This window comes from Chelonoidis abingdonii, chromosome 21 (assembly GCF_003597395.2).
Source record: "Chelonoidis abingdonii isolate Lonesome George chromosome 21, CheloAbing_2.0, whole genome shotgun sequence".
Lineage (NCBI taxonomy): Eukaryota > Metazoa > Chordata > Testudines > Testudinidae > Chelonoidis > Chelonoidis abingdonii.
In genome coordinates this window covers 2,264,349-2,285,089 of record NC_133789.1, presented here as the reverse complement: position 1 = coordinate 2,285,089, position 20,741 = coordinate 2,264,349, and the positions used below count along the sequence as shown (strand labels likewise).

At 54.1% G+C, this 20,741-nt stretch overlaps 1 protein-coding gene, 1 long non-coding RNA gene and 1 pseudogene across 2 annotated transcripts; 2 read left to right on the top strand and 1 right to left on the bottom strand.

The window, feature by feature from the left end:
* Positions 1–6,626: 6,626 nt before the first annotated feature.
* Positions 6,627–7,657, top strand: LOC116829903 (uncharacterized). The gene is made up of 2 exons (XR_004374830.2): positions 6,627–7,033; positions 7,437–7,657. It is a non-coding gene; the product is annotated as an uncharacterized LOC116829903 (long non-coding RNA).
* Positions 7,658–12,789: 5,132 nt separating this feature from the next.
* On the bottom strand, positions 12,790–13,224 carry LOC116829899 (peptidyl-prolyl cis-trans isomerase NIMA-interacting 4 pseudogene; annotated as a pseudogene).
* A 6,545-nt stretch (positions 13,225–19,769) lies between these two features.
* Positions 19,770–20,580, top strand: GAST (gastrin). Its single transcript, XM_032788986.2, has 2 exons — positions 19,770–19,977; positions 20,397–20,580. The coding sequence occupies exons 1-2, from the start codon at positions 19,770–19,772 to the stop codon at positions 20,519–20,521; spliced, it is 333 nt and encodes a 110-aa protein (XP_032644877.1). The 3' UTR covers positions 20,522–20,580.
* Positions 20,581–20,741: the final 161 nt, after the last annotated feature.

The following is a 20,741-nucleotide window of genomic DNA, read 5'->3' as shown; positions in this document are numbered from 1 at the left end:
TAGAAACAGACGTTTCAGTAAATATTAGTTTAAACTTAAAGACAAACTTTACCATATGAAATAAGAACATTCCAAAAAAGCCCTTTTCAGCAGCTGTTGGAAAGTTGTCAGGTCATTTTTAAGTAGAGATGTCAAAGGTGTGCAAATCTGTTACTGAACTTATTACTATGAAAACTTGAAAAGGACCAGAGTGATGGGGTTTAGCTCCAGAGACACATGATTTTATACCGTCCCTTGTGCTGTCACGTTATTGAAAAGAGAGAAAGTGGATGAGGTGATCTCTTTGATTGGACTCTTCTGTTAGCGAGAGGGACAAGTTCTCGAGCTACACAGAGTTCTTCAGGTCTGGAAAGGTACTAACAGTGTCACAGCTAAACACTAGACCTAACAGATAGTTTAGCACAAGTAGTTAGCACATATTCAAGAGGACTGAAGTAGCCCATTAACTCCCTTATAATCCCAGGACAAAAGGGGAGATTAGTGGGTTGCAAGTTGTTGTAATTAACCGTAAATCCAGTATCTTTATGAAGATCATGATTTTTAATGTCTAGCAACGTTTTGAATTCAAGCTCCCAGGCTCATCTTTTGAAAAGCGTTTTGCAGGTTTCATTTGAGGCTGAGGACTGATAGGTTGGGTAGCGAGTGATTTTGTCGGGGCCCAGCTCATGAGCTCTGAATGTCTGAGGTTGACACTACTGAATATTATTACATCATGTTACCAAAGAAATGTAACTCAAGGTTTCTCAAACTTTTTCACAGGCCACGTCTTAATACAGTTATTGTTTCATGGGCCAAATCCTCCCTCTCTGTCTTAATTCTAATGAACAAGGGCACATTATGTAGGATTCATTTTTGAAAGTTGATATTAAGCAATGCTCCAGGGGGAGGGAGGGCGCAAGGTGGAAGTTTCATCTAGGGTGCAAAATATCCTTGGACCAGCCCTGCTATCTCTTAGTTTTACCACTCAGAAGGTCTTTATTGGAACAGCCGGGAGGGCTCAATTGGCTCCTTTGCCCCAAATCTCTATGGATAGAGTCTAGTGACTTCCAGGGTGGCTTGACAAAGGTTGGGACAAGGGGTCAGTCCATGCTGCCAGCCAGTGAACTGGAGCTGCAGGTGGTAGATTGCTCTGCTGAAGTTCTTGGTGTCTAGACCGCTCTGATGGGCACTGTAGAGACAGGAACCAAGAAAATCCATTTGCTAAAGGAAGAGATTGTGGTCATTCTAGAGGTGGCGCTTTCCCATGGGCATCACTACGGCAGTGCTGCTGGAGGTAAGCTTGAGACAGGGTGTAAAACTCAGGCCCCGATCAATTATGGTCATTAAAAGATTTGATTACATGGCACCTTTCACAAGAGTTGGAGTATCGGACGTTCCTCAACTTTGGTAATAACCAACCCTGCCAGCCTAAATTCCCCCTGTAGCTTCAGCGGTTCTTCCCTTTCCATCCTAAACACCATTGCACAGTTTTGCTGTCACAGTGCAGGGGCCACCTCAGAAGTGGCTGCATTTCAGTCAGAAGTGAACGATCCCACTGTTCACACTATGTAAAGTATTTTGGGACCTGTCTAGCTCAGAGATACTATATACATGTATAATTATGTCTTTATCATCTAGAGACTGCGGAAGGGATGCTGGCAGATATGATATCTGGGAACGGAAAGTATGAACAGAAAAGCAGGCACATTCTCCTAGACAAAAGAACCATCTGTTTATTCTGGATGTTGGTACAGCAAATTCACATTTCAGAAAAAAACAGAGCAGGATCTCCCGTGAAGCCATCCCACAGGAACAAACCAAAGGGACAGATGCCTTAGGAATACCAGACCTGGACACTGAAATGCATTGAGATGTATCCATCTCGCTGTCTGGTAAACCAATAGTTAGCGTTTAATCCATTTAGCTGTGGTGCACCTCTAGGCTACACATGTGTTGATGCTAGTTGGAGAAGTGGGTCAGACTAGATTACCACAATGGTCTCTTTTGACCTTAAAATCTAAGATTCTATGATTTATAAATGAATAGAACTACCAAGGAGGATGCAATCCCTAAATAACGTCATTGCTGACAGGTGCCAAAACATAGCAGCACAGCCACTGACTCCAACAGCAAAATATTCTCTCGTGAATTCCTACCAGAGTAAAACAGCATCATCATGAAAGCTGAGAGCCCCCGAGATGTGTGAGGGACTGATGAACTGTAAGTTCGACAAACCTCAGTGCAATATATACAATGCAATAGCCCCAAATGGCTCCAGGAGCGTTGGGTGGCGGGGGAGAGGGGGGGTCAGTCAGTTTCCTCCAATGTAACTGCCCCAGAGGCGGGTGTGTTAGTTCTGTGGATCCATATGGTTTTTGTTTCTATTACTTGATTGGAATATTAGTGTATTTTTTAAAAAATAAAACACCAGGAGCTGGATGTGAAGTTCAGTTGCAAAGAAGAATAACCCAGAATTAAACTCCAATCCAGTTTTACTCCAAACAGTGGCTGCACTGTGGGAAGACACTTCCCAACCAGTCTGGGAATGGGGTTTTTGGCTACAACGGGACAACGGGAAAGCTATACATCGTTTTTTGAGAACTGAAGCTAGTATAGACTGCTGAGATCCAGCCTCTTAGCCCCTGAATTAGAAGGACCTGGAAACAGGATTAGATGCTTCTATTTTTGAATTGTGTTCAGCGACAACAGGCCCATCCACACAAGGTTTGGGGAAAGGATTTGATCTGAGACAACTAATTCCTGCTGACAAGTGATCGGGGTTTAGCAGATTCTTACGAGCCCAAGGTGATAGATTCACCCCAACAGCCCTTCTGTCATTTCCAAGGGCCACAGACAGAGGGTGCTGGATTAATTGATGGAATGACCAACCCAGTATGAGCCTCTGCTGGTCATTAAATCACACCCAATGAGTTGTTTTCAGCAATGCCAAGCTGCAGTTTGGAGGGCAGTAGAGTCTATTTACGCTGACTGTAATTACAGTTTATAAGGAGCTACTGCTTCTGCTGTCACAGCTTGAGCAGACTGGATGCTGGGTGAGATGTGTTGTCCAGGGTGTCATGAGTCACTGCAACGTGCTCAGAAGGCTGCTGCTTTGTGATATTTCAGCTGAGCATGTATGGAGCAATCAATTCACCCACCACTCACACAGCAATATCTCTAGAGTGGAATGTGCCAGCAATGCTGCACAACAGTTTAGGACAGGAAGTGGAGCGATTTACAGTAGAAACTCAAATTACAAACACCTTGGGAATGGAGGTTGTTCATAACTCTGAAATATTTGTAACTTTGAACAAAACGTTATGATTCTTTCAAATGTTTACAGTTGAACATTGACTTAATTCAGCTTTGAAAGTTTACAATGCAGAAGAAAAATGCTTCTTTTGACCATCCAGGGGCGGCTCTAGGTATTTTGCCGCCCCAAGCACGGCAGGCAGGCTGCCTTCGGCGGCTTGCCTGCGGGAGGTCCTCCGAAGCCGCAGGACCAGCGGACCCTCCGCAGGCATGGCACCGAAGGCAGCCTGCCTGCCGCCCTCACAGCGACCGGCAGAGCTCCCCCAGTGGCTTTCCACCCCAGGCAGCCGCTTGGCGTGCTGATGTCTGTTGCCACCCCTGTGACCATCTTAATTTAAATGAAACAAGCACGGAAAGAGTTTCCTTACTTTGTCATATCTTCCTTTTTAAAACTTTCCCTTTATTTTTCAGTAGTTTACATTTAACACAGTACTGTCCTGGATATATATTTTTGTCTCTGCTGCTGCCTGAGTGTGTACTTCCAGCTCCAATTAAAGTGTGTGGGTGACCGGTCAGTTCATAACTCTGGTGTTTGTAGCTCTGAGGTTCTACTGAAGGCAGTTGAAATGCCAAGGGGAATTTAAGTTGGTCAAAATGTGATTGCTTGAAACGGAATTTAGTAAGAACAGGGGCAGTGCTAGACGTTTAATGAGCATTCCCCTTTTGGGGCCGGGTTAGTTGAAAGACAGCACCTCAGCAGCGGAGTGCCCCCAGCACCACCCTATGACACTGTGGTCAATCCTGGCTCAAAGGGAATCAGTGACACCACGTTCTGCAGCAGCTTAGAGTACCCTGAAGATCTAACTAGAGCCCCAGCAGTGCTTTGCTTGCCATCTGACAAAATCACAGCTCGAGATGGTCTTAATGACCAACATCGAGGCTGCTGGACCCCATAGGTGCTTTTAAGAGTGACAAGATCAACTGTTGTTACTGGTTTTGCTGTTTAATGGTAATTGAGGTGATTTCTTTAATAACAGCTGTGCCTGTACTGGAAAGTCAGCCTTGGAAGAGAGCACAAGGAATCAGTCTGCATCTCTGAATCATTATCTACCTGCTGGGTTTCACACTACACCTGTCACCATCGTGGGATCTGAGTAACAAAAGTAAACACTTCAGCCTCTGCTGAAATAAAATCCATTGGGGATGGAGCTGTAAGCAGTGGAGACTATGCTGCATCCTACACGTCTTCTGTTCTGTTCCACAAGCCACCTGCCTCTCCTGCTTTTGGCGTCTGTACGCTTCCAAACAGGTTCAGAAGAAAGTTTCCTGCGTTGCAGGAGGGGCGAATTAGAGCCTACAGCTCAGGGTGTCTCCTTGTCAAAGCAGCATTTGGCCACTGCACATTTTTCTGAGAGTTTTAATTGGTCGAGATTCTTGGCGCAGGATCATACCTTCCTCTGCGTTTCCTGCAGTGTTGATGTAGCCATGTAGGTCCCAGGATATTAGAGGGACAATGTGGGTGAGGTAATATCTTTCATTGCACCAATTTCTGTTGGTGAGAGAAAAGCTTTCGAGCTACACAGTCTCTCTCACCAACAGAAGATCCAGTAAAAGACATTACCTCACCCACCATGTCTCTCATCTGCTTTTGAGAGCCTCAGAATTATCAGTGATGATAACAATAAATAGCTCCCATGAAATCCTGTTTTTACCCATGACCTTCAGTCCCCTCCAAACCCTCTGCCAGGTGGGTCAGCACATTTTGCTCTGATGCAGATGGGCAAGCAGTGCATGTCCCGTGCACACTGGGGAGACACCACATGGGGCTGCTGTGTCCAGACATGCCAAACTCATGAAAAGAAGACAGGAATTGGGCTTGTTTTTGGCTTAATTGGCTCGAGCTGCTCGTTGGCTAGTTTTTGGCTTGTAGCTTGTTGCTTCTTTTGTTTGACTGGCTCCGGGCAAGCAGGGGCCGGGAATGGGGAACAATCAGGGAGCAGGGGGAGAGTCGGGGGTGCACAGCCGGCCCAGCCCAGGCTGCGCCGGGGGATCTGGTCACAGTGTTGGGGTTCCTAGGGACTGGCCTGTTTTGAAAGGGGATTCGCTTGATTTCTGGCTCCTTGTGAAAGTCGGGGGGGGTATTTACCGCGTGACAGTCGCCCCGAGGGAGTGGAGCTGGCGGGCTGGGGGGGCTGCGCGGGGGCACTAAGGGGGTGCCCGGGGTCGGCTGCGCTTGGCTTTATTCCCGGAGCTTAGTTCCTGGCCACTCCAGCCCCCTGCAGCCGGCTTGGCACCCGGTGTTGGGGGCATCGCCGGGGGCTCAGAGGGCAATGGGGATGCGGGGGGCGGGGGCGGGGCGTTGTGGGGGAGGGGCCAGGGGTCGGCGCTGGGCTCTGGAAGGGGTACAAGGCCCCGGCTCCCCTCCCCCACTCTGCGGCCCTGTCCATAATGCCACTTCCGTCCACTGCGCATTGCTCACACACACTCCCGCGTCCCCGCAGGCGCATGCGCACAGCCCGCAGCACGCACACGCCCGGCCCACCCCTGCCAATCACGCCGCGGCTCCCCCTCCGTGTGAGGTGACGTATTACCCCCAGCCAATCGGCAGCGTCGAATCCCGTGCGCGCTGGCGTCAACAAGGGGCACTATATAAGCAGCGGCGCAGTCCCGCCCCTTGACACGGTCTCGAGCCGCACAGCGAGAGATTCGCCGTCCTGAGAGAGACCAGCTCGAGCCGCTGCGCCGCCCGCCCGGCCTCGCCGCGCTCCGCCGCCGCCTCCACGAGGAAGGAAGCGAAGCGTATCGTATGTCCGCTATCCAGAACTCCACTTCCTTCGTGAGCGCCGGGCGGGCCTGGGGCGGGGGGGCCGGGGGCCGAGCCGGGGCTGGAGCCTGGGGGGCGGGAGCCGGGGAGGGCAGGGCTGGGTGGGGGGGGGGGGCGGGGAGCCTGGGCGGGAGCGGGGAGGGGCGGGGGGGAGCCGGGGCGGGCGGGGCTGGGGGCTGCTCCCGGCGGGGGACGCGCAGGCCGCTCGCTGGCGCAGTGCAATGGTGCCGGATCGCTGCGTCAGGGGAGGGGCGGGCTTCTGCCCAGACGGGACGCGCGCGCCGCCGCCCAATGGCGGGGGCGGGCGGGGGCGGCAGCGCCTGACGTGCGCCGCTCCCGCAGACCCCTTCGCGGATGCGAAGTGGGTGATGAGCTGCCGCCGGCGGCGGCGGTAGGACTACATCCACATAAGGATCAGCACAGCGACAACGGCCGTGCAAGACCGCAGCCCCCCTCGAACGGCTACCAGAAATCATCACCGTCCAGGGCATCGCGGATGACTACGAGCAAAAAGAAGCTGGTGGAGATATAAGGGGAAGATTAAGAAGGCTGGGGGCGGCCGGGTAGGGGGGAGGGGCAGTGAAGCTTGAATGGTTCTGACTGAAGGGTCAGAGGGGCTTCAAGCTGAGTGGTGAGGGCACATGAGGGTCAATATCGGCGGGTGGAGCTGCTGTTAAACTGCGGTCTTGAGCCTCTGAAGGGACTAGTTAAAAAATCCCGGGTTCCGGGAACAGAGCCAAGTACATGGAATCCGTCCTGTGTCTCCGTGTGGAGAAGATGACCTTGTGTGCTGTGTGCCTGCCTTCCTGAGTCGCGGGACAGGCGGGCACCTGACTGCACTGCAGTGTTGGCAAAACGTGGTTTTTCTACTTGTAGAAATTTGCTTGCAATGGTACTGTGATTGAACACCCAGAATATGGAGAAGTGATTCAGCTGCAAGGTGACCAGCGCAAGAACATATGCCAGTTCCTCATCGAGGTATGACCTTCCCTTCTAGACTGGTGCTCCAGAACTTAGCAGATTGTTTACTATTCATCAACCTTAATGTAATTTCTTTGTAATTGAAGAGATGCCTTTATATGCTGTCATTTAGTGAGCTGTTAGTATTGGATCTGGTACTTCATCATACCAAAAGGTAGAATAAGAATCAGAAGAGGGGGTGGAGGGACACTCAGTAAATTGCCCATTTTTTTCTCAACCTGTGTTTTGATTATAATGCTTTTCTGGAGACTCAGCCTAGTTCTAGAAGTTGTAGGTTTGTGCTTCCTTGGTGACAAGAGCTTTGGTAATTTTACTGTGTCCTACTTGGGCACTATCTGAATGTCAGACGTCCACCAGGTTAGTGTTCTGTAAGCCATGATCATCTCTTTTTTCTTCACAGATTGGTCTGGCTAAAGATGACCAGCTGAAGGTCCATGGGTTTTAAGTGCCTGTGGATCTCTGACGCATTAAGTGAGGACTGCCTTGTGATGAGTAAAATCCCATTCTGTCCCTTGTCATAAGTTTAAAGCCAGCTGGATTGTGTAATGTAACCATCTGAAGTCCGCTGTCTAGTCTGGACTAGTGTAACTCGGCGATGTAATAAACTGGCCAGAGCCATGCTGTCTCGTCTTGCTGTCCCTCATTTAAACCGAGGTAGATCTGGCAGTGTCCAGCCTGAGGCTAAAAATAACAAGTTTGTGTTAAGTCCAGGGACTCAACATGTCTGTCCAGAGACTGTCTGAATATCTCTTCAGTCCAGCGTCCTTAGCATTTAAATGGACTTCAGTAATTGAGGTGCCGGTTGTGGTCCTAAATGGCAGGAGGCACCAAACATGAGCTGTGACACTGAATGGGGAAGTAGCATCCTGTAGGCAGGGGTGGCTTCTGAAGGTGTCACGGTCTGGGCGCAAACTGACCGACCAAGAAGAGCAACTGAAGAAATCTGCCTTAGGTGATACCTGGAAGAAGGGCTTCTCCAAGGCTGAATGTCTCAACCTCGGGCCAAGTGAGCTGTTGGTATCATTAAACCCAAAGCTACGGGAGTAGAGTGCTCAAAGGAAACATTACCTTGGGTTAAACTTTTGACAAGGGATCAATTTTGGATCATTGTAGATAGAGCTGCAGAGCTTACATGTTACTAGTAACTGCTGCCCAATGCCCTGTGAAGCAACAGATTTGTTTCAGTTTTAATGTTGTATGTAATGTATTTAAACCCTTATTTAAATAAAAATGGTTTTCAAAAATGTCTGGTCGATCCAGTTTCCTGTTTGAGCCAGAGGGTCCCTAGTTGCTGCTGTCTACATTGGGGCCATATGTACTGGATGCTAGTCAAGCAAACTGGATTGCTCTGCTGGGAGTGGGAAATGAGCTTCGAGAGGTGACTCACCAAAATGTAGGTGGCTTCCTTTGTTGCATCAGCTCCCATAGCACTCCACAGCCATCAAACAACCTCCCATTGCTAGGACTGGCAGGAAAAGACCTTGGCAGTGCACACAAGATGGATCTTTAATTGGCCTGCTTTCTGTTCACTTTGCATTAGGGGTGACACCGAGTACCTTTCCCAGACCTGAGAGCCTCTTTGTAAGTGCAAAACTTTTCACCCACAGAAGTTAATCCAATAACAGTTTCTCACCTGTTTTGTAGTCCTGAGACCAACAGTTAGAACAATGCTCTAAACTGACCTTCGGTCACACAGGAGCTGTGAAGTAGTGAGTAGGGGAGGTCGTGCCTAAAATGACAAGAAAACAAGGGCTTTGCTGTACTGAGCCGCAGGCAGGCACCAGGAAATACAGGTGTAGTGTAGCACATCCTTGTGGAGGAAACGCATTGAATCAGTGATCACTGCGAGCTGCAGTATGGGCATTGCCTTGTTTCTATAGGTCGGTGTTCATACACCAACTTCGTTCTGATTTAGCACAAAGTAATTATTTCCTCTTTCCTAATCTGTCTCACAAAGTGGCAAACAGTGACTCAGCCTGTTGTGTTGGCCTCGTGTTAGAATAGCAAATCCCACCCACTATTAAAGAATTGAGGTAGCAGCTTGTTAGGAAGCTTCATTTAAAGGATGTTTACGCCCACATGAGGACCATAAAGTGTCATCGTCTTGTACAGGCAGTGCATTGGGACTTCATGCCATTCCTGCTTTAATGACCCTGACCCCTCTGCAGCCTGTTTTTAGATAGTGGACTAGTTCTGTGTGGTTCTTCTGACTGTTAAATAGCATTACAAAATGATCTTCCTCTAGCTTTGCCCTGTGAGCAATTGATAGTCCCCAGCCATTGCTGTGCAAACATCTGGACAGCCCTTCCCAGGGATCAGAGTAGCAGCTGTGTTAGTCGGTATCGCAAAAAAGAGGAGTCCTTGTGGCACCTTAGACTAACAAATTTATTTCAGCATAAGCTTTCGTGAGCTAGAGCTCACTTCGGATGCATAGAATGGAACACGGAGTTGCTCGGGTTGGATTTCTATGAAAAGCTAGTGAGCCCTGCTGGGGGCAGTGCCTCAGCCCCTCCGGGATTGAGTGGGAATTTCCTCCCACCATCCCCACTGTTGCCTCACAATACCATAGCTAAGTCAAAATGTGGCAGCCATGTTTGCAGGGTTGAATTGGTGTGGACAGAGGCCTGAGTTGTTAGCCTGACCCTGTACTATGATATGCAGTGTAACTAGCCATGTGGGTCCCTTTCCCATACCCAAAGAGGAGCTGTGTGGCTTGAAAGCTTCTCACCAACAGTCCAATAAAGGAACTTGCCCACCTTTGTTGTAAGTATCAAAAATCTTGGATAGTGGTGGCTTGTGGGTGTGTGTCTAATACAGACACACTCAGAAATGTGGCTTGAAGTGTAGCTGGAGCACAAGAAGTTTTTATCTAGGGTGAGAGGCTCTTTTGAGTGGAGGAATAAGTGTTCCAGGGTTTGACATCTGCCAACAGAATTCAGAAGCTACAGAGGTTTTACCATAATAGATCAGACACTGCCTGGTTCAGCTTGGCAGTTGTTTCACACCACTGAGGGGGGATGTAACCTGAAAGGAGAGAGAAAGATGGAGGTTGTGCTGAGGGTGGTGCTGAATCAGCTCCGCTTGCATGGAACAGGTACGATTGAAGGCAGAGCTGTGTGCTTTTTGCCTGACTTTCTTGTTAAATTACAGCCAGGTCTGACTGGCTTCCCTGAAACAGCCTTTGATGTCAGATCTATTTCCCCAGTGGAGCGCTCTGCCTGCTTTACAAACCTCTCCTGAGAGCTTGGCTACAGTTACACAGCAGCAGGGAATTTCTTACTAAAGCAGTGAGTTAGAACAATGACTTTCTGTTCCTAGGGGAATGACTAAATGGTGTGTGCTTGGGCAGGATTGAAATTGGGGCAGGAGATGTTCATGGTTCATTGATTGAAGGGCTGCACTCAGCTGCACCTGTGCACAAAATCAGTGTGATGCAATAGCCACCTCTATGACCTGTGTTCTAATTAGTGGAACAGAAGAAAAATATTCTCATGCTAAAGTGGAGAGAGGTTGGGAGCATCTGAAGTGGCAAGGACTAGCCTTCACACTGGATGGCTACCATGCAAATGAACTTTTATGGAGTAAATTACTTCTAGAGCATCTGTCATGCGGCTGAGAGTGGTGACTGCTCAGTCTGTACCCTGCTGATGCCTGGCAGCTTTGTTGCTTGTCCTGTGTGAGCTCCCTTCTGTAGATCTAGGACCATCACCAGCGTTAAGCTGCAGCTGGAAGTGTGGTGGAATGATGAACACAGCCCTGGTTCCCTTCCCTCTGATGAAAAGCTCAGTGTACTCACCAATGGAAGTTAGTCCAAGAAAAGATATGACCTCCCTGGGACTCACAAGGCTATAGCAGTGTCTCTCTTAACCTTCGTCCCTCACTGGCCCTGCCAGGGGCTGGAGGGGGAGACCTGCCTTGGGCAGCTGTAAGGCTCTGTCTGCCACAAAGGGTGGGAGCCATTTTCCTGCGGTTGGGAAATGGGATGGTCCACATGGTGGAAACTTGACTGCACAGGTGTAAAATCAGATCTCTCAGAGACCTGACCCCAAACCTCAATCCGAGGTTCTCGTGTGAGAGTAATGTGTGGCTACCAGACACGAACGTCAGGCAAATGGCTAATTGTTACAGGGTTAAAAACCACTGGGTTAGGGCCCGTGTTAACACGGCTCTCTGATCTATAAAGAAAGCAGAGAAGGTCTTTTCACCTTTAGAAATTCTGGTCTTTCATGAGGTGGAGAGGAGTGGGTTTAACCTGGGCTGCTTAAAACTCTGGCTCAGATCCTGGCCTTATTTAAGTCAATGAGAGTTTTGCCATTGATCCCCCTGGGACCAGGATTTCAATCAGTTTTAACCGCTAATGAATTTATGGCAAGGAAAAAAAGTCTTTGTCGGAGAATTGATGGCCTTCAGTTAATGAGCAAACTCTCAATTAACATCCCTGTGCTTCCCGAGGGAGTTGCCAGCAAACGAGAGGAGGGCTGGCTTGATATTTTAAAGTTAAAGAACCAATCAAGAAGAAAATCTCTTTCCAGGCCTCCCACGAGTTATAAATATACGAGAACATGCATCAGCCCAATTTTAATTATTTCCAAACAAGCCCCATGAACCCCTTTTGCAGATTTTAAGAATTTGCTAGCCGTGCTGGCTGAAACGGACTCTGCTCAGTGCTCGTAAAAGCCTGTTCTCCGCCTGCGCTGCCCTAGCCGTGATGCCGTCTGCTAATGCTGGTGGAACCGGTGACCTGACTTTACACAGTCTGTGGCAGCCTGACACAATGAGATCCTGATTCTGCTGCTGGGCTTCCCTGCTGCAAAAGTCAGATCCATCAGGTAGGGCTTAGCTAGGTGGGAAAGTTATTCCAGTTATAGTCATGTAGTTAAACAGGTAGAGATACACTGGTCTGACTCCCGTGTGGACGCTCTTATTCCTGTACAAGGGGCTTTTTTGTTTGTTTGTTTGGTTTTGGTTTAGTGACATTAGACAAGGCCTTAGTCATTGGCCGCAGTCCTGCTGTTGGAACACAAGAGGGAGCCGCTTGCACCCCAGAAGAGAGTAACTGGGACTTGATTTTCAGGTCCATTCTCAACCCTGCACCTGGGTCTGTGATCTGTCCAGTGTCTGGGGAGAGGGACCCGGCTGGCTGCTTTCGCCACCAAGAGCCTCTGGGAACTCACCAAATGGAGACAGTGCAGGTGGCCAAATATTTACTTACCTGCTGATGAACCAAGGGGAAATGAGCTGCACACGCCCGTGGGTCACTCCTCAGATGCAGCCAGTATCACAGGGACTTTCCAGTGAAAATTGACAGAGACGGTGGCAACAGCACTTGACTCAAATCAGCGGAAAGGCTCATTTAGCCCAGAGCGGCGGCATTAGGGGCCGATAATGGCAGAACAATTTGTTTGTGTTGCCTGTAGGAAGTGCTCCAGGGAGCCAGCCATCGATTGGGGTGAAGCATTAGCACTTGATACCTTCCCGGTCAGTCAGAGCCTGTTTGTCCTGGGAGCCAGATGGGAAGGATTTTGTCCAAAGAATGTGTGCACTGCTCGGAGCCTGTTTTGAGTTGGGGGCAAACTCCCAGAATGCACCTAAGCCAACGCCGTATCGTTGGCCGCTAGCTACCCAGCGATACCTGAGTTAGCTTGGCACATCAGAAGACTTTCCTCCTGGCCTTAGCTATGGGTCAGCACAAGTCTTAATGCACAGGCAGAGCCAGAAGCTGGCAGACCAGCTTCAGGTTTTTGTTTTTTTGTTTTTTCACTCTTTTTTTAATTTTATTTTCTCCCTTCAACCATAATTATGTAGTATCCAAACTTCGTTTTGACAGGAGGGTCTGTGTACATTGGCTTATCCATACTGCTGACTGCCAAGGTGAATGCTGCTTCCTGGAAAGGTCCCACCATAGAACCTCTGGTCATCCAGCCCAAGTCTCCCCCTTGTCTGGCTTTATCTTCACTGTACTGTGAGGCTACTTCACTGAAGCGCACTCCAGACTTCAGCTTCTCCATGGCCTCCGTGATTTTGCTGTGCTTTTCACATAGGATGTGTCTAACCTTCACAGAGCTGCCCCCACCCTTCGGGGCCGGGGCCTGCTTCTCCGCACTCCCCCCGCTGCCAGCAGCTCCTCCCTTCCCACTTTTACCTCCACTTTTCCCTTTGGGGGGCATCTCCCCAGCCAGGAGTCATGCACGTGAGGTCTTTATCTTACCCTGGAAAAGAGGCTTCATCTCCCTTTGCTCTTCTGGGAGGATAATGCTACCGCCCCACCTCAGAGGGGTCGGGGTGACGTCTTTCATCCCTCCCCTGTATCTTAGCCTGATCCCTTTCCACAGCACCTGGCTCTGGCTGCACCCAGCTGTGTTTCTAGCACAGCAGCTGGAGCTGTCTCCAGTCTTTAGTTTAAAACATCATGGAAATGGAGAAAGAGCCCTGAGAATCGGTGACATACCATCCTGGGAGCAGAGCAGAGACGTGCACCAAGACAAATGCCCCATTCAGAATATTGCCTCCCGTGTCCTGAGTCTGCCTGGAGCTTTTCTCCCTAACCCCCCCCCCCCCCCATTAAACACCCCCCCCCAAATTTAAACCCCCCCCCTCTGATCCCAGGTGTCACTAGGGTGACCAGACAGCACCCTGAGAAAAATCAGGATGGGGGTGGGGGGTAATAGGAGCCTATATAAGAAAAAGACCCTAAAATCAGGACATCTGGTCACCCTAGGTGTCCCAGACAGGTTCCATCAGCCTCATCCTGGTCTTTTCACTGCCACATGGGAATTGGTGGGGTGGGTGGGATGTAGGGTGACCAGATGTCCCGATTTTATAGGGACAGTCCTGATTTTTGGGTCTTTTTCTTATATGGGCTCCTATTGCCCCCCATCCCCTGTCCTGATTTTTCACATTAGCTGTCTGGTCACCCTAGTGGGATATATGTGGCGGGGACCAGCTAGTCTGGGAGCCTGTCTCCAGAGAGGGCTGCTGCCAGAGGCTGGCTTATCCGAGAAGGAAAGTCTCTGCACAGCATGAGACCTGCTGGCTGAAGTCCTGCTGATGGGATGTGACAGATCCTGGAGGGGCACGAGTCCGAGGTTTGGGGGCAAACGAGTCAACAGCAGAATGTCAAGAAACAGAGGATCAAGGCAGCAACAGGGAAAAACTCCAACCACCCAAAGGGTACGACAGCTCCTCCTCCAGCAGGAGAACGGCCTCGGGTCCCACATGGTGGATGCGCTGCCATCGGACCCTGCAGGAGGGATTGGAATAGCAGCTCTGCAGTGAGCGTCACAGCAGTAATCCCTAGCTCTGAGCAGCAGAGCTCAGGGCAGGGCTGCCTAGAGGATTCAGGTGCCCTGAGGCAAAGCAGGGGAGCTGCGGCGCTTGTACTCACCTGGGGGCTGTCCGGGTCTTCAGCGGCGAGGGGCCCTTCAGTCGCTCCGGGTCTCTGACAGCACTGAAGGGCCCCCCCGCCACTGAAATGCAGCTGAAGACCTGGACCGTGGCCTGGCCAGGGTACGCAGGCCCATGCGGGGCCTGGGGCAAATTGCCCCACTTGCCCCCCTGCCCCACTTGCCCTGGCTCAGGGCACAGAGCAAAGGCGCTCAGCAGAGTAAGAACAGCCAGACTGATGGGCCGCTTAGCCCAGTGTCCTGTCTCCCAACAGTCGCCAATGCCAGGTGCCCCAGAGCGAATGAGCAGAGCAGGGCACGGGGCGTGTGATCCAGGTCCTGTTCAGTCCCACAGCCCCATTTAGCAGAGGGCAGACGTGACTCTCAGCCAGGAGTTGAACAGTTCTCCTGGGTCCCCACCCCTTGCCCGACCCTTTGAGGCTAGACCGTGTGGGGAACGACAGCAGTTCATGCACGTAGGCAGGGCTGCCAACTGCGACCACTCGGCTCTGTAACTTCTCCAGAGTCCCAGACAAGCCCTGGTCTCTGGCCAGGTCCTTCAGAAGGGGGGGAGGAGGCCCTCAAAGAGGCTAAACCCGGCCAATATTTTCCTCCTCACGTGCGCAAGTGAGGGGCCGTGTCCCAGCAAAGTGCCCCACTTAGGGCTGTGCGCAAACACGGGATGAGCCCAGAGCTGAAGAGGAGAGTCGCGTGGCCCTGGCCTTTGGGCTGAGAACGAGCCCCGAGGCCTGGCACGCAGCCTCTGAAAGGCCTTAGTGGCTCCTCCAGCTGCAGCTGGCATCTAGGGTTGAGCTGTTTCTGGTGGCAAGGGGGCTGAAGGATGCATCGCCGCAGAGGACAGGGGAGGAATTCAGGCTAAATAAAGGCTTGTGGCAAAAAACAAAATCCAGCTCTGGTTGCGCAGCTGTGGGAGAAATCCTGCCCCACCGACCTCAAAGGGGCTTTGCGCTGAGTGACTCCAGTTTTGGCCGAGTGATCGGCCCACTCCCACTCCCAGCGCAGCTCAGCTTCCCGGTATGCCCGCCAGGCCCACTCCAAAGGAGAGGCAGGCCCAGCGGCTGGCTGAAATCTTGGCCTGGACCCTGGCCCATGGGAACAGCGAGCGTCAGCCCAGGGTGGCGCAAAGGGCCGGGCGCAGGTGAGCACGGGACAGCCAGGCAGCCTGTGTCCCTTTAGCAGGTTGTTTCAGAGCAGCCAGGCAGCGAGCAACTCCCAGCTTTCGGAGGCAGGTTAATCCTGCGTGTGAGCCTGGTGCCTGGCAGGGCTGGCTCAGGAACGGAGCTCCCCCCATTTCACGCCCAGGCCACTGACTGGGCACAATGCAGACCCAGCTGACACCCCATGGGGCAATCACAGGCCATTTTCTCATGGGGCCGGTCCCCACATCCTACTGGCCCCACTTTCCCGGCAGCCTCAGCAGAGAGGCCGCGTAGTGACGGGGTCCCAGAACGGGCGGGAGGAAGGGAGCTGGGGAACGTGACACGCGGCCCGTTCAGTTACACTGGATCCCTCCCCTCCAGCTGCTCCACTGGTGATTAAGTGGACGGGGGCGGCTGCTGCACTGACCCACGGGTGCTCTGCAGTTAGTGGGCTCCTGGGAACAGCTCCATGGGCTTCACTCCGCATCGATTCTCCAAACAGGCGCAGGCATGTGAGCGTGTGTCTCGCCCCATTGATTGCCAGAGTCAACAGGCCACTGCTGACAGCCTAGGGGCAGGGCCGCCTCGAGCCCTTAAAAACTGCCATTTGAAAAGGTCGCTGGGCAATTAAAAACCCATCTAGGGTGAGCCCCCCCCATCAGCTCCCAAGGATGTTCTGCATCACAGGGAGGTGAGACAAGCGGGTGCCCCGCCCTGCAGCCTCCTCGCCGGCCGCCCGGTGTGGTGCTGGGGCGATGCAGGGGCTCCGGTGTGGTGGGGAGTCACACCCAGCGCCGACTGAAATCACGGGGGGCTGGTGGGTTTGTCCCTGTGGGTGAGGTCCTGCAGCTGGGACCCATGCTGCATCTCTCCTCCCGCCCCGTGGAGCATGCACACCGCCGGGACCCATTGCTGCTGTCCCCGAACAACGCGCCTGCGAGGGGGGGCTGCAGTAACGAACCCAGCAAAGCGGCCAGGGAAAGTGTGAGACGGCAGGAATGGGGGGGTGGGGGGGTGGTGGTCACCCACAGAAATGCTCCCCTGTGCCCGAGTGGTGCTCTCTGCTATTCCAGCCCCAATGGCACTTGGCATGAAAACAAGGGGATGTGTGAGCGCCGCACCTCCCGCTATTGCGTAACCCCCCCGTGTGTAAGCCTAGTCCCCCCCCCCCCCCGCACACGCCATGAAGGAGCGAGCCCACGCAGGCCCTAGCTTAGTGCACATCGCCACGCCACCCTGGGGCCCAAGCCAGACTGACATGAGCCCAGGGGGTGGGCACAAGGGGTCTGGTGCAATGCTGGTGGCCCCATGGCCCCTGACCCACTGACTCCTGCAGTGCCCAGTGAATGGGGGGGCATCACCTTCCCGCTCTGGAACGCACCTTTCACTGGGCGGGGGCTGGAGATCAGTGCCCAGGGACGCGCTGCCTGGCCAGGATCCTGGGTCCATGCCACGAGTGGATTGTCACTGCACCGAGACAGACAGGGAACCGCTGACGGGGTCCTGCCTGCCCCGCCTAAGGCCCCGCCGTGAGCCTGGCTCAGCTAGGAAGGGCCAGGTCCCGGGGTGGGTCCCTGTTCAGGGAGGTGGAGGCGGGGCCCTGCACCTGTGACTGCCCCAATTCCCTGCCCAGACCCTGTGGTGTTGGGTGGCTCGAGGGGTGAGGGGGAGTTCACCTGCCCGTGCCCCCTGTGAAGAAGTGGGGGGGGGTTTCTTGGTTTGTCTTTGTTTCCAGGGGGTTGCACACAGAGGGGGCGGACTCAGTGTCCGGGTGTTACTGGTTTATGAGGGGAGGGGAGAGGGAGTTCGATGGGACACAAGACCAGAGAGGGAACTTGGACCCGGCGATGGCCTGGAGGATGGAGACCCCAGCGGCTGGGACCCAGCTCAGGGTCGCAGCCGTTTTTGGCCGGTGGGAGGACAATGGCTGCGAAGACAGGACCCTGGTGACCTGCCCAGCCGTTCCAGCCAGAGGGGCCGGGGGGGGGGGGGGCGGGGCGGGCTAGGGAGAGGGAGAGAGGAGACCCAGGCCACCCTGTTTAAGATCCTGTTTCCCTGGAGAGAAGACAATGGACAGAGGCAGGGCCTGGGGCCGGGGGTATCAGGTGCCCAGCTGGGAAGTGGGGGCGTGGGGGAGGCCAACCAGGATGCAGGGGGACTGGGATGTGCTGGGCAGAGGGAGACCAGGCCTGAGGCCCTGAGAGTTTCCTGTGCTGGGTTCAACCCTCAATAAACCTCCTGTTTTATGCTGGTCGAGAGTCACGCCAGTCTAGAGAACAGGGGGCATCAACCCCTTCAGGGGTGAGGAGGACACGGGGAGTCCAGAGCGCATGGACTCCCTGCGGGGGCCCACGGCGAGAGACAGACGTGCTGAGGCTCAGAGGGGTGCGGCTCCAGGAGGTGGAGGGGCCTGACCCCGAGAGAGAGTGGACTCCCGAGAAAGGCTGTGGCACTGAAAGGGGCAACCCCCCCCAGACTGCATGGGGCCACGAGTGGGCACGATTTGTGAGTCCATGATACCCATTTGTCGGGGAAACTGAGGCGCACTGGCTGGGGCACTGCCTTTGCCTTTATCTGAAAAGGCAGCAGAGTGGCTCGTACCTGGGATTAGCCATCAGGCTACTTGTGGCTTGCGTTCCCCCCACACACACACTGACTGGTTAGCTTTTGGCTGCTCGCACTGCCTCTTTTTTTAGCCGTGGCTTGGCTGCTTTGCTGGCCAGTGATTTGGGGTGGGGGAGGGGGGAGGATCCAGCCCAATTCCCCCCCCCCAGCCCCCCGGCCTGACCCCCTGCAAAAAAGCCCACACACACGAACGACACCCTGGCCACAGCCTGCCGGCCTTTCGGGCTGACCCAGCCAAGCTGACTGATGCCCCCTTCCCCATGCAGCAGGGCACATGGCCTGTGACGCAGGGAACAGCCGGAGGGGGTGGGGCTGGGGAGACGAGAGGTGGGGCTTCTCCCCATGGGGGTGGAGCCTATCCCCCTGCACCACCTTTAAAAAGCAGGGGCTGGTCCCCTGGCAAGACAGAGGTGAAATCGAGGTGACACCTGATTCCTTCGTCTGCTCCTTGCCACCGGAGTCCAGCAGGTGAGAACGCTGGGGCGCCCTGTGCACAACGGGGAGGGGGCTGTTAATGACTGCGGGGGGGGGGGGTCTCACAGACCTGGGGTTCGCCTGCAGCTGGGCATCTTTGTGCCACACGCCACCTCTAGGGTCCCCCTTAGCTCACGTCTCACAAGTGCGTTCCTGCCCCCACCCAGCTCTTTGTGTCACTGGCTCCACTATCGCCTGGCCGGGTCCCTCGTTCTCCGGCCGGGTCAAAATCCTGCTGACGGGGCACAGGGATGGGGCTGAGCACAGCTCCCCTCCCCCGCATGCCAGGGCTGGCTGCTTAGCGCCCAGTGCCCGGCCCGAGCCTTGGTAGGGCTGAACCCGGCACTACCATAGGCCTTTAGGTGCCAAGGCCAAAGCAGGCCTGGCAGCTCATTGCCAGGGAGCAGGGCAGGCTCGGCCCCTGCAGGGGACGGGGATAGGGGGACGGACACACACACACCTGGGGCTCCCAGCTCCCCCTAGGACTGGCCACAGCCTGCAGGCCGGCTTGTCCCTGTGCGGCAGCTGACAATTGCCATGTGCCCCCTTTGCCCAGTGCTGCCCTGACCAGCCCCATCCCTGGCACGGTATGAGTGGGTCAGCTGTGGGCACATTACCTCCCCCCTGCCCCATGCTAGTGTGCGGGTGGGGGATGGGACCGTGCGTCACGCCTGACACAATGGCGTTTGTTTTTACTCTGAAAGCTCCTGGTGCTGATCTGGGGGCTGGGGTAGGGGGCTGCCCTGACTGGGGAGGCAGGTGGGCGGCTCAATGCATGGGGCAAAGTCACCCCACTCTGCATGCCCCTCGCCCCCCCCCCGTCCATCAGGAATGCATGATACCCGCTGTGTTTGACCCACATAGCACCAAGTGTGTGGGGGTGGGGGCTCTGTCTGCACTGGCGGAGGTGGGGGAGCAGGCTAAGGGGTCGTCTTAGGGCTTTGCCAGCTGTGAGGCACAAAGCACAGGCTGGGGGGAGCCTTGTGCTGGGCCCAAAGTTACCAGCCGCCCGCCCCAGACCCCCGCCCCGCCAGATGCTGCGCGTGTCCTCAGCACCAGCCCCCAAACAGCCCTGTCTCCTCCCTTGCAGCCATGAAGGGGGAGCTGTGCCTGTGCCTGCTGCTCGTCGGCCTTGCAACCTCCTGCCTCTCCAGGGCGGACGCCCATCAGCTGGGCAGAGCCCCGGGCCCCGATGAGCGAAGGAGCAGCGGGACTGGCCCTGTCCAGAGAGACTTGCTCGGGGCCCTGTCTCAGGACCAGAAGCTCCTCATGGCCAAATTCCTGCCCCACATCTACGCAGGTAGGAGCTGTAGCGGGGCCAGCGCCAGGCAGATGCCAATCCTGGTCCATCAAGCCCTTTTGTAACTGCGTATACACACACACACGCACATGCATGCGCGCGGGCACACACACACACACACATGCATGCACACGCACACAAACACTCGCTCACACTCTCTCTCACTTTTAAATCCACGTTTCTCTTGCACCGTCCAGCCTCCACTGATGGGCAACCACCTCTGAGGGTGGGTGGGACACGGCTGCTGTTCACACACCCCAGGATAGTTGGAGGGGGGAATTCACTCGACTGGATTGGTGCTGCAGGTGCGGGGGCAGGTTGGCTGCCCCACCCCGATGCTGCCGGGCTGCTCAGGGGGGTGCCGCCAGCAGGCTCTGGGCAGGGGGTTTAATCGGTGTCTCTGCTCCCACTCCTGGCAGAGCTGGCAAACCGGGAGGGCCACTGGCATGAGGACGATGCCCTGCGCTCCCTGCACGACCATGACTATCCCGGCTGGATGGACTTTGGGCGCAGGAGCCTGTCCGAGTCCGACGAGGCCGCCTAGGAGCAGCGTCCCACATGGCTCGGCGCTGCCCTGCTGGAGGGGGCGGGGCAGGAGCTGCAGGCTCCACCCCCAGGACATATTTTTAAGCATGTCCCACTTGACCTTGTCTTCAGAGCCCTTTGCTGCTGCTCCCCAATAAAATCTGCTCAGCACAACCCCTGTGGTGTCTGTTCTCACTGCACCGTGATGGGGGCCTGGGCACCTGGGTTCTGCCGCATGT

Bases quoted from the DNA above. Each gene is read 5' to 3' on its own strand.
- GAST (XM_032788986.2), top strand. From the start codon at position 19,770: ATGAAGGGGGAGCTGTGCCTGTGCCTGCTGCTCGTCGGCCTTGCAACC. The intron at 19,978-20,396 runs GTAGGAGCTGTA...CACTCCTGGCAG, and splicing joins CCTGCCCCACATCTACGCAG to AGCTGGCAAACCGGGAGGGC.